Source organism: Dendrobates tinctorius, unplaced genomic scaffold (genome assembly GCF_039654945.1).
Source record: "Dendrobates tinctorius isolate UK_male_01 unplaced genomic scaffold, ASM3965494v1 ptg000073l, whole genome shotgun sequence".
NCBI classification, from domain to species: domain Eukaryota; kingdom Metazoa; phylum Chordata; class Amphibia; order Anura; family Dendrobatidae; genus Dendrobates; species Dendrobates tinctorius.
Window position 1 is genome coordinate 37,509,904 of NW_027361741.1, and position 13,738 is coordinate 37,523,641.

Sequence of the window (13,738 nt, forward strand, 5' to 3'; positions counted from 1 at the left end):
CACCACTAAAATAACATTGTTCTGGCAGTAATGTCTCTGCATGTGCCCATAGGCAGCTGGTGGCCATAGATGACCATGTCTGCAACAAGCTCCCCCTTGTGGTGGGTGCAGACATCCAGAATGTGATCATTTACAAGAGTCCCAGATTGTGCACTTCATTTTTTTTACGTCAGTGGAAATCCGCCAAGGAGTAAAAAAACGGATCCGTTTGAGCCACCAATGAATGAAATTTAAAGCAATAGGACGAGAGAGGGAGATCCTTTTTTTTTTGCAAAACGGCGGTTTTTGACCGACGTCAAAAAACTGAAGATCGGATCCTGCCCATTCTGCCTGCAGTCTCACGTCATGCCGCCCTGTGTCAGCAGATGGCGCTGTGCTGCATTCAGGAATCACAGGCGTCCTGACAACGAGCGGGAAGTGGAGCGCGGTTGTGGCGGTGCCCGGAGCTGCAAGATGGAGCGTCCGCTGAGACCGGTATGACGCCGTTATAGGGGTTGAGTGCGGAGACTGGTGTCTGCTCGCTGTCATTACATAATGGTTGCTTCTTCTAGGCAGAAGGCACATAAGGCTGCCACAGGCAAACTGCCTCCCAAAGTCCCAGCAAACATGAGGCAGGCTAAGAGCCGCCGTCCAGGACCTTACCGAGTGAACTACACCTGGAACCGTGGCGGGAGGCTGAAGGAACTGCGCATCAGGTACGCCGGCACTTACCAGCTGTGGGGAACTACAACTCCCAGCATTCACTGACTGCTTGTGGCATACTACATTGCATCCTGGGAGTTGTAGTTTCACAGTAGCTGGAGTTCTTCAGGCTGCTGATCCCTGCTGTACAGCATCTGTCCATGTGTAGAAGTGGGCGTCTAAGTGTAATGTGAACAGCGCCTTAACATGGTTTTGTTTTCCCAAATCTAGCAAACAAATTATTTCTAACGTAAACTGAGGTGGTTCCTTCATTGGGATCGTTTGGCTGCCGCATAGGCGGATCTGCCAGCCGTGTGTTGTCCGGTCTCTTTCATTGCTTCCCTGATGACAGTGGCTGATTGTTAGGTGCTGTCGTTTTCGTAATCACGATGTACATGTGAATAGAGTTTAAAGAGAACCTCCAAAAATCGTAAAATTCCTACAGATGTAGTGGTAATCCACATTAAATAACATGTCAGTCACGTGTGGCCGACTGGAGCAGCAGCTACAGGAGGAAATGAATTTATATTCTCTGCTCGCTTCTAGTCATCGGGACGATGCAGAGGTTGTTACTATCACTGCTGTCTACACTGTGAGTGCAGCTGCAATCACTCCCCTGCAGATTGACAGCCTTCGCTGCACACTGGCGCCGCAGAGGGGGCCGTGACTGGCGCCGCAGAGGGGGCCGTGACTGGCGCCGCAGAGGGGGCCGACTCTGTGACGCTGCATATGATTTGAAGTGAGCAGCTACAGAGAGCATATACCTCCATTTTCTCCCTGTAGCCCCTGCTCCATTAAGTTTGCAAGACATGATTTAGGGTACATTCCCACATTCAGGATTTGCTAAGGTTTTGATGCTGCATATTTATGTAACGTCAAAAATGCAGCGGCCAGATGTTACAGCACAGTGGATGGGATTTCTAGAGATCCCATGTCCACTGTTCATCTATGTGCACCTGCGGATCACCTGTGGAAACTGACAGGCAGTGCAATTTGCACAATAGAATGTATTGAAAACACATGCAGATTTACCTGTGTGAATATACTGCAGCCAAAATACACTGTTTCCAAAACGCTGCTACTGCCGGATCGTGGGTATGTAGCCTTAAACACTACCTGCAGATTATTACTATATCTGCAGGTAAATGGCAGTTTTTGGATCCTACACTTAAAGGGAAGCTGTCACCCCTTTTTTGAGATATCATATAATGATATCATTCAATTGTGTGTCACATAAGGATTCTCTTCGTACTTTTGCTTCCCCCTGACAACGCACCTTTCATGCATAAATACCTTTTTTATATCAGTTCAGATGTATGTAAACTGCTGCTGTCCGGTCCGCTGGGCGGGGCTTATTCACCTGCTCCCCCCCCTCCCTGTCTTGCTCTACACAAGAAGAAATGCGTAGAGCAAGACAGGGGGGGGGAGCAGGTGAATAAGCCCCGCCCACCGGACCGGACCGTGGCAGTTTACATACATCTGAACCGATATAAAGAAGGTATTTATGCATGAAAGGTGCGGGGTCAGGGGGAAGCAAAAGTACGAAGAGAATCCTTATGTGACACACAATTGAATGATATCTCATAAAAGGGGTGACAGATTCCCTTTAACATTTCTACTGTTATCACCTCTGGATATGACTGGAGCCAAAGCTGCATGGCTGTGATCACTATATAGCAGCCTCTGCTGAGAACTGCAGCTCAGCTTATTCTCTTGGCAATGGCCGAAAATTATGGCTCATCTTCTATTTAAGTGAATGGGAACTTAGAATTCCCAGCAGCAGATGCTACATCGTGAACACAAGAGTGCTGTTTCGGCTCCGGCCACCATTTACATGCAGAGGTGTAAGTGGCAGACTGATTCTGACCCCAATGATCTGATATCCTAAGAATTAGATAGCTTTTGCCGGGCAACATGAAGTATGGACAGAGTCCCTGATTCCTGCAACGTGTCACTTATTGGGCTGCTTGCTGCAAAGTTTTTTTTTTTTTTTTTGTATTTTTAATCACTTTTTTTTTACCAGCAGGAGATTATCACTAAAGGACTAGTAAACCTGCTGCTGTGTAGTCGTCCATATGCATGAGCTCTGTATAATCCATCTTGAATCACTAATTGGCAACTTTCTGAGTGTGCTCTGCATATGCAGAAAGCTGGCAGAGTGTACTTGGAAATCTGCCAATCAGTAGAGGGTGCGGGGTTATACAGAGCTCATGAATATGGAGGACTATATGGCAGCAGGTAGATCTGCAGCAGACAAAACAGTGATTTTTATCAAAACTGTTCCCTCTTTTTGGGATATTCGCTACACTTGGGTTCTGCCCTTGTTAGGGCAGGATCAACTGCAAAGGACACGACAGGGCAGAATGAAGTATCCTTATACCCGTATGGACATGACATGACCCGTTAAACAGTCTGCATTTAAATTGAGAGAGATTCAGGCTATGTGCACACGTCCGGAATTCCCGCAGATTTTATGCGTTTTTGCCGCGTTTTTTCGCCACGAAAACGCATACAATAAGCAACCCATTGAATTCGATGGCATTCCGCACATGTTGTGCTAATGCTGCGTATTTTTCCACGGCGGAATCGCATCGCGGAAAAATACGCAGCATGCTCATTCTTTTTGTGGAATCGCGGCGATTCCGCACACACAGGAATACATTGATCCGCATACTTAACGCATGTGGCTAAGCCCACCATGCGCAAAGTAAGCGGAAAATGTGCGGATGGTACCCAGGGTCTGGATGAGAGGAGACTGTGTTCCAGGCCCTGGGTACCATATCCCTGTTAAAAAAAAAAAAAAAAAGAATTAAAATAAAAAATCGGGAAATTCTCACCTTCCGGCGTCCACCGCAGCGTTCCCAGGCCTCAGCCATGCTCCCGTCAACTCCCGTTCCCAGCGATGCCTTGCGACAATGACCTGTGATGTCGTAGCGGTCTCGCGAGATGCTACGTCATCTGGGGTCATTGTCGCAAGGCATCGCTGGGAACGGGACTTGCCGGGAGCATTGCTGAGGCCTGGTGAAGCTGCGGGGGACGCCGAAAGGTGAGAATAACGCGATTTTTTTTTTTTTTTTTTTTTTTAATTATTTTTAACATTATATCTTTTACTACTGATGCTGCATAGGCAGCCTCAATAGTAAAAAGTTGTTCACACTTGTCAAACACTATGTGTCAATCAATTTTCCAAGCGATGCTACAGATCACTTGGAAGACACTAATATTCTGCAAGCTAATTACGCTTGCAAAACGCTAGTTTTACGCGGGAATTATGCATGCGTATTTGTCGCGGCAGGGAGTTGCGGAATTGCTGCGGAAAATTCCGCACGTTTGCACATAGCCTTACAGTTTCTTCATTTTTAATTCACTTTATTGCACTGTGACACTTGACTTATTTAGTCCTAGCATCACTAATCAGATACGTTAGCATTCTTACGAAAGATTGGGACTGCTTTTCTGTGGTTTGTAGTATCCTGATAGTAGGTGTTAGGTTTGGATTTGGGCTCTTGCTGCTCTGCTGAGTTTTTAAGCTATAATTTAATTAAAAGTTAATCTGTAATGCTACACACAGCGCTTACTTGTTACCTTCTCTAATGTTACTGATGGGTAACTGCTGCTGTAATGCTACACACAGCGCTTATTTGTTACCTTCTCTAATGTTACTGATCGGTAACTGCTGCTGTAATGCTACACGCAGCGCTTACTTGTTACCTTCTCTAATGTTACTGATGGGTAACTGCTGCTGTAATACTACACGCAGCGCTTACTTGTTACCTTCTCTAATGTTACTGATGGGTAACTGCTGCTGTAATGCTACACACAGCGCTTACTTGTTACCTTCTCTAATGTTACTGATGGGTAACTGCTGCTGTAATGCTGCACGCAGCGCTTACTTGTTACCTTCTCTAATGTTACTGATGGGTAACTGCTGCTGTAATGCTACATGCAGCGCTTACTTGTTACCTTCTCTAATGTTACTGATGGGTAACTGCTGCTGTAATGCTACACGCAGCGCTTACTTGTTACCTTCTCTAATGTTACTGATGGGTAACTGCTGCTGTAATGCTACACACAGCGCTTACTTGTTACCTTCTCTAATGTTACTGATGGGTAACTGCTGCTGTAATGCTACACGCAGCGCTTACTTGTTACCTTCTCTAATGTTACTGATGGGTAACTGCTGCTGTAATACTACACGCAGCGCTTACTTGTTACCTTCTCTAATGTTACTGATGGGTAACTGCTGCTGTAATGCTACACACAGCGCTTACTTGTTACCTTCTCTAATGTTACTGATGGGTAACTGCTGCTGTAATGCTGCACGCAGCGCTTACTTGTTACCTTCTCTAATGTTACTGATGGGTAACTGCTGCTGTAATGCTACATGCAGCGCTTACTTGTTACCTTCTCTAATGTTACTGATGGGTAACTGCTGCTGTAATGCTACACGCAGCGCTTACTTGTTACCTTCTCTAATGTTACTGATGGGTAACTGCTGCTGTAATGCTTCACGCAGCGCTTACTTGTTGCCTTCTCTAATGTTACTCATCGGTAACTGCTGCTGTAATGCTACACGCAGCGCTTACTTGTTACCTTCTCTAATGTTACTGATGGGTAACTGCTGCTGTAATGCTGCATGCAGCGCTTACTTATTATCTTCTCTAATATTATTGATTGGTAACTGCTGCTGTAATGCTACACGCAGCGCTTACTTGTTACCTTCTCTAATGTTACTGATGGGTAACTGCTGCTGTAATGCTACACACAGCGCTTACTTGTTACCTTCTCTAATGTTACTGATGGGTAAATGCTGCTGTAATGCTACACACAGCGCTTACGTGTTACCTTCTCTAATGTTACTGATCGGTAACTGCTGCTGTAATGCTACACACAGCGCTTACTTGTTACCTTCTCTAATCTTACTGATGGGTAACTGCTGCTGTAATGCTACACACAGCGCTTACTTGTTACCTTCTCTAATGTTACTGATGGGTAACTGCTGCTGTAATGCTACACACAGCGCTTACTTGTTACCTTCTCTAATGTTACTGATCGGTAACTGCTGCTGTAATGCTGCACACAGCGCTTACTTGTTACCTTCTCTAATGTTACTGATGGGTAACTGCTGCTGTAATGCTACACACAGCGCTTACTTGTTACCTTCTCTAATGTTACTGATGGGTAACTGCTGCTGTAATGCTACACACAGCGCTTACTTGTTACCTTCTCTAATGTTACTCATCGGTAACTGCTTCTGTAATGCTGCACAGAGCGCTTACTTGTTACCATCTCTAATATTATTCATCGGTAACTGCTGCTGTAATGCTGCACACAGCGCTTACTTGTTACCTTCTCTAATGTTACTGATCGGTAACTGCTGCTGTAATGCTGCACACAGCGCTTACTTGTTACCATCTCTAATATTATTCATCGGTAACTGCTGCTGTAATGCTGCACACAGCGCTTACTTGTTACCTTCTCTAATGTTACTGATCGGTAACTGCTGCTGTAATGCTACACGCAGCGCTTACTTGTTACCTTCTCTAATGTTACTGATGGGTAACTGCTGCTGTAATACTGCGCACAGCGCTTACTTGTTACCTTCTCTAATGTTACTGATGGGTAAGTGCTGCTGTAATGCTACACACAGCGCTTACTTGTTACCTTCTCTAATGTTACTGATGGGTAACTGCTGCTGTAATGCTTCACGCAGCGCTTACTTGTTACCTTCTCTAATGTTACTGATGGGTAACTGCTGCTGTATTGCTTCACGCAGCGCTTACTTGTTACCTTCTCTAATGTTACTGATGGGTAACTGCTGCTGTAATGCTACACGCAGCGCTTACTTGTTACCTTCTCTAATGTTACTGATGGTTAACTGCTGCTGTAATCCTACACGCAGCGCTTACTTGTTACCTTCTCTAATGTTACTGATCGGTAACTGCTGCTCTAATGCTTCACGCAGCGCTTACTTGTTACCTTCTCTAATGTTACTGATCGGTAACTGCTGATGTAATGCTACACGCAGCGCTTACTTGTTACCTTCTCTAATGTTACTGATGGGTAACTGCTGCTGTAATACTGCACACAGCGCTTACTTGTTACCTTCTCTAATGTTACTGATGGGTAACTGCTGCTGTAATGCTACACACAGCGCTTACTTGTTACCTTCTCTAATGTTACTGATGGGTAACTGCTGCTGTAATGCTACACACAGCGCTTACTTGTTACCTTCTCTAATGTTACTGATGGGTAACTGCTGCTGTAATGCTACACACAGCGCTTACTTGTTACCTTCTCTAATATTACTGATGGGTAACTGCTGCTGTAATGCTACACGCGGCGCTTACTTGTTACCTTCTCTAATGTTACTGATGGGTAACTGCTGCTGTAATGCTACACGCAGCGCTTACTTGTTACCTTCTCTAATATTACTGATGGGTAACTGCTGCTGTAATGCTACACGCGGCGCTTACTTGTTATCTTTTCTAATGTTACTGATCGGTAACTGCTGCTATAATGCTGCACGCAGCGCTTACTTGTTACCTTCTCTAATCTTACTGATGGTTAACTGCTGCTGTAATGCTGCACGCAGCGCTTACTTGTTACCTTCTCTAATGTTACTGATCGGTAACTGCTGCTGTAATGCTACACGCAGCGCTTACTTGTTACCTTCTCTAATGTTACTGATGGGTAACTGCTGCTGTAATGCTACACGCAGCGCTAACTTGTTACCTTCTCTAATGTTACTGATCGGTAACTGCTGCTGTAATGCTACACGCAGCGCTTACTTGTTACCTTCTCTAATGTTACTGATGGGTAACTGCTGCTGTAATGCTACACGCAGCGCTAACTTGTTACCTTCTCTAATGTTACTGATCGGTAACTGCTGCTGTAATGCTACACGCAGCGCTTACTTGTTACCTTCTCTAATGTTACTGATCGGTAACTGCTGCTGTAATGCTACACACAGCGCTTACTTGTTACCTTCTCTAATGTTACTGATGAGTAACTGCTGCTGTAATGCTACACGCAGCGCTTACTTGTTACCTTCTCTAATGTTACTGATGGTTAACTGCTGCTGTAATGCTACACGCAGCGCTTACTTGTTACCTTCTCTAATGTTACTGATGGGTAACTGCTGCTGTAATGCTACACGCAGCGCTTACTTGTTACCTTCTCTAATGTTACTGATGGGTAACTGCTGCTGTAATGCTACACGCAGCGCTTACTTGTCTTTAATGTTACTGATGGGTAACTGCTGCTGTAATGCTGCACGCAGCGCTTACTTATTACCTTCTCTAATGTTACTGATCGGTAACTGCTGCTGTAATGCTACACACAGCGCTTACTTGTTACCTTCTCTAATGTTACTGATGGGTAACTGCTGCTGTAATGCTACACACAGCGCTTACTTGTTACCTTCTCTAATGTTACTGATGGGTAACTGCTGCTGTAATGCTGCACGCAGTGCTTACTTGTTACCTTCTCTAATGTTACTGATGGGTAACTGCTGCTGTAATGCTACACACAGCGCTTACTTGTTACCTTCTCTAATGTTACTGATGGGTAACTGCTGCTGTAATGCTACACACAGCGCTTACTTGTTACCTTCTCTAATCTTACTGATCGGTAACTGCTGCTGTAATGCTGCACGCAGCGCTTACTTGTTACCTTCTCTAATGTTACTGATGGGTAACTGCTTCTGTAATGCTGCACACAGCGCTTACTTGTTACCTTCTCTAATGTTACTGATCGGTAACTGCTGCTGTAATGCTGCAGGCAGTATTTGTTCAGCCTAAACAGCGAGATCCCATGTTCTGACTCCAAATGCTGCAATGTGTTGGTGTTGCTGCTATGCAGCCTTTTCGGGTCCTTTAAAAGCTGCTAATGACTTTTTTTATTTTTCTGAATCTTACACATTTAGAAAAATATTTTTGTGGGAGTCTAGCAATTTTGTTTGAACTGATAAATCAACAGGCTTTAAATTTTTTTTCTCCAGCCACTTTCATCTATAGCAGCCATCTTTTTTTTCCACTAACATGGCTGTGTGAGGCTCAGCTTTATGCAGGAAAATTAGTTTTAATTTTCAGTACTCTTTAGGGTTTCATATGAACTACTGTGTGATTTATATATATTTTTGTGACTGGAAAATAGAAAAAGTAACTTTGAAGATTATTTTTGTTTATTGTTGACTTTTGAGTTATAATAACTTGATGGATTAATTCTTCAGGTTAGTATGGCCATGTCTTCTATGATAAGTTACTGGCAGAGCCCAGCAGCTCTGCTATACTGGGCAGACACATGATCGCTGAGTCCAATGATGTTTTTGACATTACCAATGCTTATATTCTCTGTCCATGCAAAAATCGAATAGCACTCGTATGTGAAATGCTGACATGCAAATCAGCCCATATATAGCTAGATATACAGAAGCAATGATGAACTACTTTGTGTCTTCAGCTCATGGTTCTCTGCTCTCTGACGCAATCTGATGCTGCTAGATTGCGGAAGCAATAAGGTAGTGATGTCAAGAGAAGTCGGTGCAGTGTCTGGACCCCTACCACTTGGGAATTGGTTAAAAAAGGACAGCCACTTGCTGGGAAGAAGCCGTGATTCTAAATAGACTCTTTCACTAATCTGTCATTTTGGAAGGCCATATTGCTCGAAAGAAGTGTACTTATTCCAATTTTCTAACCAAATACTTCATTATCTGTAGGCATCTGGCCAGAAAGTTCCTATACCTCTGGATAAGGAAAACTTTTGGAAGGGTCCTTCCATCCACTGCAAGGTAAAGTTACTTAAGCTTTTTAGTCTGTGCAGACAAGGTATAGTGCATGTTCACGAAAATTCTCTATGGGTAACCCAAACGGCTGGTAAACTACCTTTGCTAAATATAAGTTCTGCAGCCAATGATTAGGCATTGTCACATATTATAGGTTGTGGAAGTGTTTTTCATCCCCCATCACAATTATTTTTCTACAAAATACCTGAGAATGATATAAACAATCTGCTTTGTGTGTGAGGCTATGTTCGTACACTGCAGAATGAACAATTATAATTAGGAAAATGCTCAGGCCAAAAAAAAAAAAAAATTCACACTAAGTTCACATTAGGCATTTTTCTCTTTCGTCTCATTTGGGGACACAGGAACCGTGGGTGTGTGCTGCTGTCACTATGAGGTTGACACTATGCATGAAAAAAATGTTAACTCCGCTTCCGCAGTATACACCCCTCCGACCAGCTGTAGGACAATCAGTTTTTGCTTAGTGTCAGCAGGAGGTGGACAGAGGTCTCTCGCAGACCCATGCCTACCTCAATGTGCGTCGTTCTTTTTCAGGTAACCATGGAGGGATACAAAGTAGATATGCTACATCTGTATTCCCACACCGGGATTATAAGTACGGCGTGTACTGCCACCCCGTATCGTCATGAATCCCATGGGCAGGACCCTAACCCCTAACACAGGACTTGTGTTCAGGTGGCAGCTCCTGGTCCTGACCTTCGTCTCCCATCACTCGCCCACCAGAGCCTGATGATCGAGAGAGACGCCCTGCAAAAAAGGTATGGGGCAGCAATCTTTTCATGCAGGTAAACCGACCCCTGTTACCGGGTGAACTGGAGGTAAGAGGCTACAGCGTTGTATGATCTGCTCTGGCTGAATGTGACTGCTGTACTCAGCACTCGGGCTTGCAGCCCATGGCTCTATACTTAGTTTAAGAGCCAACACTTACTTTCAAGCACGCGGTGCAGCGCAGTTCCAGCCTCCTCCCGTGGCAGCGTTATGGCCCTGGGCTCCAGCAGGAGCCCAGCACGGCCGACGCCAGATTCCAGCTCCCGGCAGGCTCTGCCCCCGGCTTCCTCTTTCTGTTCCAGCGCCATCTTGGTGCTCCAGGAGGTCAGAGAAGGGCCCCGCCCACCACTTCTGGGCGGGGATTTCATAAGGCTTCTAGGCACTGGCAGCGGTAGGGCTGTTCACCTCTCTCTCTCTCTCTCTCATCAGCCTTCGGGCGGCAGCGAAACACAGGTCGTGGCTATGTGAGTACTGCACTACAGGTTGCTCCCTCATTCCCTCTCTCTCCCCGACGGACAGCACCAGGTAAAACCTGTCAGTATGCCCAAGTGAGAGCAGTGCCGCTCCTCCTCCTCATCCGCTTCAGTGACCTTGGTCAAATATTTTGTATGTACCAAATGCAATGTCAGGCTTCCTTCAGGTCAGTCCTCGCCACTCTGCTCAGATTGCAGCAGAACTACGGTGTCCCCTATGCTAGAGAGCAGGTGCAGCCCCCCCGCTTTGCCGGTCAGAGCTCCCACATTACTCCTGGAGCAGGAGGAAGCCGCCTTGCCTGCTGCCCAGGGGGGCCATCCATCGCCACGGGAGACAGCGAGTGTCCAGGATGGGCCTCTTCCTTATCTAAGTCCGTGGCCGACCTTACCAAGGTATCACAGACCTTGGTAACGGTGCTTAACAGATTGCCACTTCAGACTCCAGTGGACACAGGAGCACCAAAGGAGCCTCCTTTTTGACCTTCTAGATGCCATAAAAGGTTTAGACAGGACCACCAACCGAGGTCCCCTTCTCACTCCATCTCACCGCCAGAATTCCTCTGGCCGTCTGCCTCCTCCCGGTCCTCATCCCCGGAATCAGGCTAGGCATTATCAGAGACACACTAAGAGGAGGGTTCTGAGTACGGGCCAGAACAGTCCCAGGTCAGGGATATGAATCAGGGCCTCATTGCCGCAGTCAATGAGACTTTTAACATTGGGGGCACCACATCAAAACCTAATGATCACGTTTTTTCATTTAAGCGTCATATGTCCCCCTCTAGGGTCTTCGCCTCCCACAAGGATTTTGAGCAAGTGTTGGCCAGGGAAAGGAAAAACCCAACCAGGCGGTTTCAGAGAGGGAATCGTTTTGGGATTCTATATCCCTTCCCTCCAGATCTCACTGCCAACTGGACCGCCTCCCCTTCGGTGGACCCACCAGTCTAAAAGATCCCAATGATAGGAGGATAGAATCCCTGGCAAAATCCGCCTTTGACGCAGCAGCCGCTACATTGTGTCCAGCCTTCGCCTCAGCCTGGGTAGCTAAGTCTGTTACAGAATGGGCCAAACAGCTTAGGCTAGTTTCACACTAGCGCTTTTGAGCGCAGCGACGGCCTGTGCACGGCCGCCGCTAAGCCCCGCCCCTGCCGCGCCTCCGCCGGTAGCTCCGCCTACTGGCGCATGACGCTGCATGCGTCCTGCGTCCCCTATCTTTGTCACTGGGGGCGCAGGCCGTGCGCAGTATGCGTTTGGCGGCGCATGCGCTTTTTTGACGGTGCGCCGAGCGCAACCAAACTGCAGCAGGTTGCGTTTGGCGCAGGTCGGCGCACCGTCAAAAGGACGCATGCGCCGCCAAACGCATACTGCGCACGGCCTGTGCCCCCAGTGATAAAGATAGGGGACGCATGCAGCGTCATGCGCCTGTAGGGGGTGCTACCGTCGGAGGCGCGGCAGGGGGCGGGGCTTAGCGGCGGCCGTGCGCAGGCCGTCGCTGCGCTCAAAAGCGCTAGTGTGAAACTAGCCTTAGACAGGGCATATTGGCCGGAGCACCACCAGCGAACTTGCTGAGTTCGCAGATCAAATCTCTCATGCCGGGAGGTATATAGTATCAGCAGCCCTGGATGCTGTGTCTTGTGCAGCTCAAGCATCCAGTAACATGGTAGCCGTCCGGCGGACGGTCTGGCTAAAGGCTTGGCAGGCTGATTTGTCCTCAAAGAAATCACTGACCAATCTGCCTTTTCAGGGTGCCCGACTCTTTGGGTCAATGTTAGATCAAATCATTAAGGATGCAACGGGTGGTACAAGCTCCCTTCTCCCTCAGGCCAAACCTCGTCGATATGTTTTCAAACGTAGGGCTCAGCCCTTTCAGCTCTTTCGTCGTACCCCAGCGACAGGCACTTATACTCAGGGCCCTCAGAGGTCGGAAGCACCGAGAGATAGGAGGAAGGTATCATTTTGGGCCACCCCATCATGGCATTCCCGCAGTTCCAACAGCAGATCTACCAGTTCAGGGCCGGGCAGACCCACTTCAGCCTGACGCCAGCAGGGAGTCCAACTTCCTTCCCAGTAGCTCTCCCAGACTAGGAAGCCGCCTTCTCCTCTTCAGAGATGTCTGGCAGAATTCAGTAGAGGATATCTGGGTAAAGGAGGCAGTATCAACAAATGCAAGATAGACTTCAACTTGCTTCCGCGAGATCGCTTCTTTTCCCTTCCCCATGACAGCACCGCACATGAGATGGTATCCTCCCCCAGGAACAGGAAACCTGTAGCAGAGATAAAAGAAGGGGGCGGCGCCTCTCTCCTCAGTTTGGTTTCCTGTTCCTGCAGGTGCCTGTGGCAGGTCTCATACCTCCAGGGGGATCCCCCCTGATGAAGTCCGGTCTGGAGGCCGAGGTCCGAATGGGGGGAAAGACAGCTGGGCATGGTGGCGCGCGCCTGTAATCCCAGCCAGGGGGGTGGGGGGGCTGTCAGTGCCGCGCGCATTCCCCCTGCTGGACTCCCCGGTGGCCGTTCCTGTCTGGAGGCTGGGCCGGGAGGAGGCGTGCCCATCACGACGCTGGCGCCGACTGAATAGGGGACGGCTTCCGGTCGCACTGGAAGTGACGTCACACGCCGGGGGTAGCCGGTGTACTGGACACTTACGGGAGGGAGTTGATCCAGGAGCGCGCACACCGCTCCCCCATTATAATGAAACAAGGCGCAGGCGGCGGCAGAAGCTGGTAAAGCATGGCGGACCCCGCAACTGAAGTGCAAACAGAGGAAGACCCGGAGGCTACCGTAGTACCCAGGGGGTATGGGTGAGTGCCTTTGTAAGGCAAAAATGTGTGAGTAATGATGCCCTCTGTTATGTGTTCCCTAGCATGAATGCTCTCATCAGATGTCAGCTGCTAAGTAAAGCTGGGTGGCCGCTAAGCAGCTTGAGACTGGGCCCGGACCAGAATGGGAGACTAGCTGGAAATCACGGGTCATGTTTAAAAAAAAAAAAAAAAAACAAACAAAAAAAAACCATCCC

At 47.5% G+C, this 13,738-nt stretch overlaps 1 protein-coding gene across 1 annotated transcript in view; it reads left to right on the plus strand.

Moving 5' to 3' along the window:
- Nucleotides 1-317: 317 nt before the first annotated feature.
- SFI1 (SFI1 centrin binding protein) overlaps nucleotides 318-13,738 on the plus strand; it is a 143,594-nt gene continuing 130,173 nt past the window's right edge. The window contains exons 1-3 of the mRNA XM_073582807.1: nucleotides 318-474; nucleotides 556-695; nucleotides 9,401-9,472. Of these exons, the coding sequence (XP_073438908.1) occupies nucleotides 346-474; nucleotides 556-695; nucleotides 9,401-9,472 (341 nt within the window). The 5' untranslated portion in view covers nucleotides 318-345. The remainder of the gene's footprint in view (nucleotides 475-555; nucleotides 696-9,400; nucleotides 9,473-13,738) is intronic.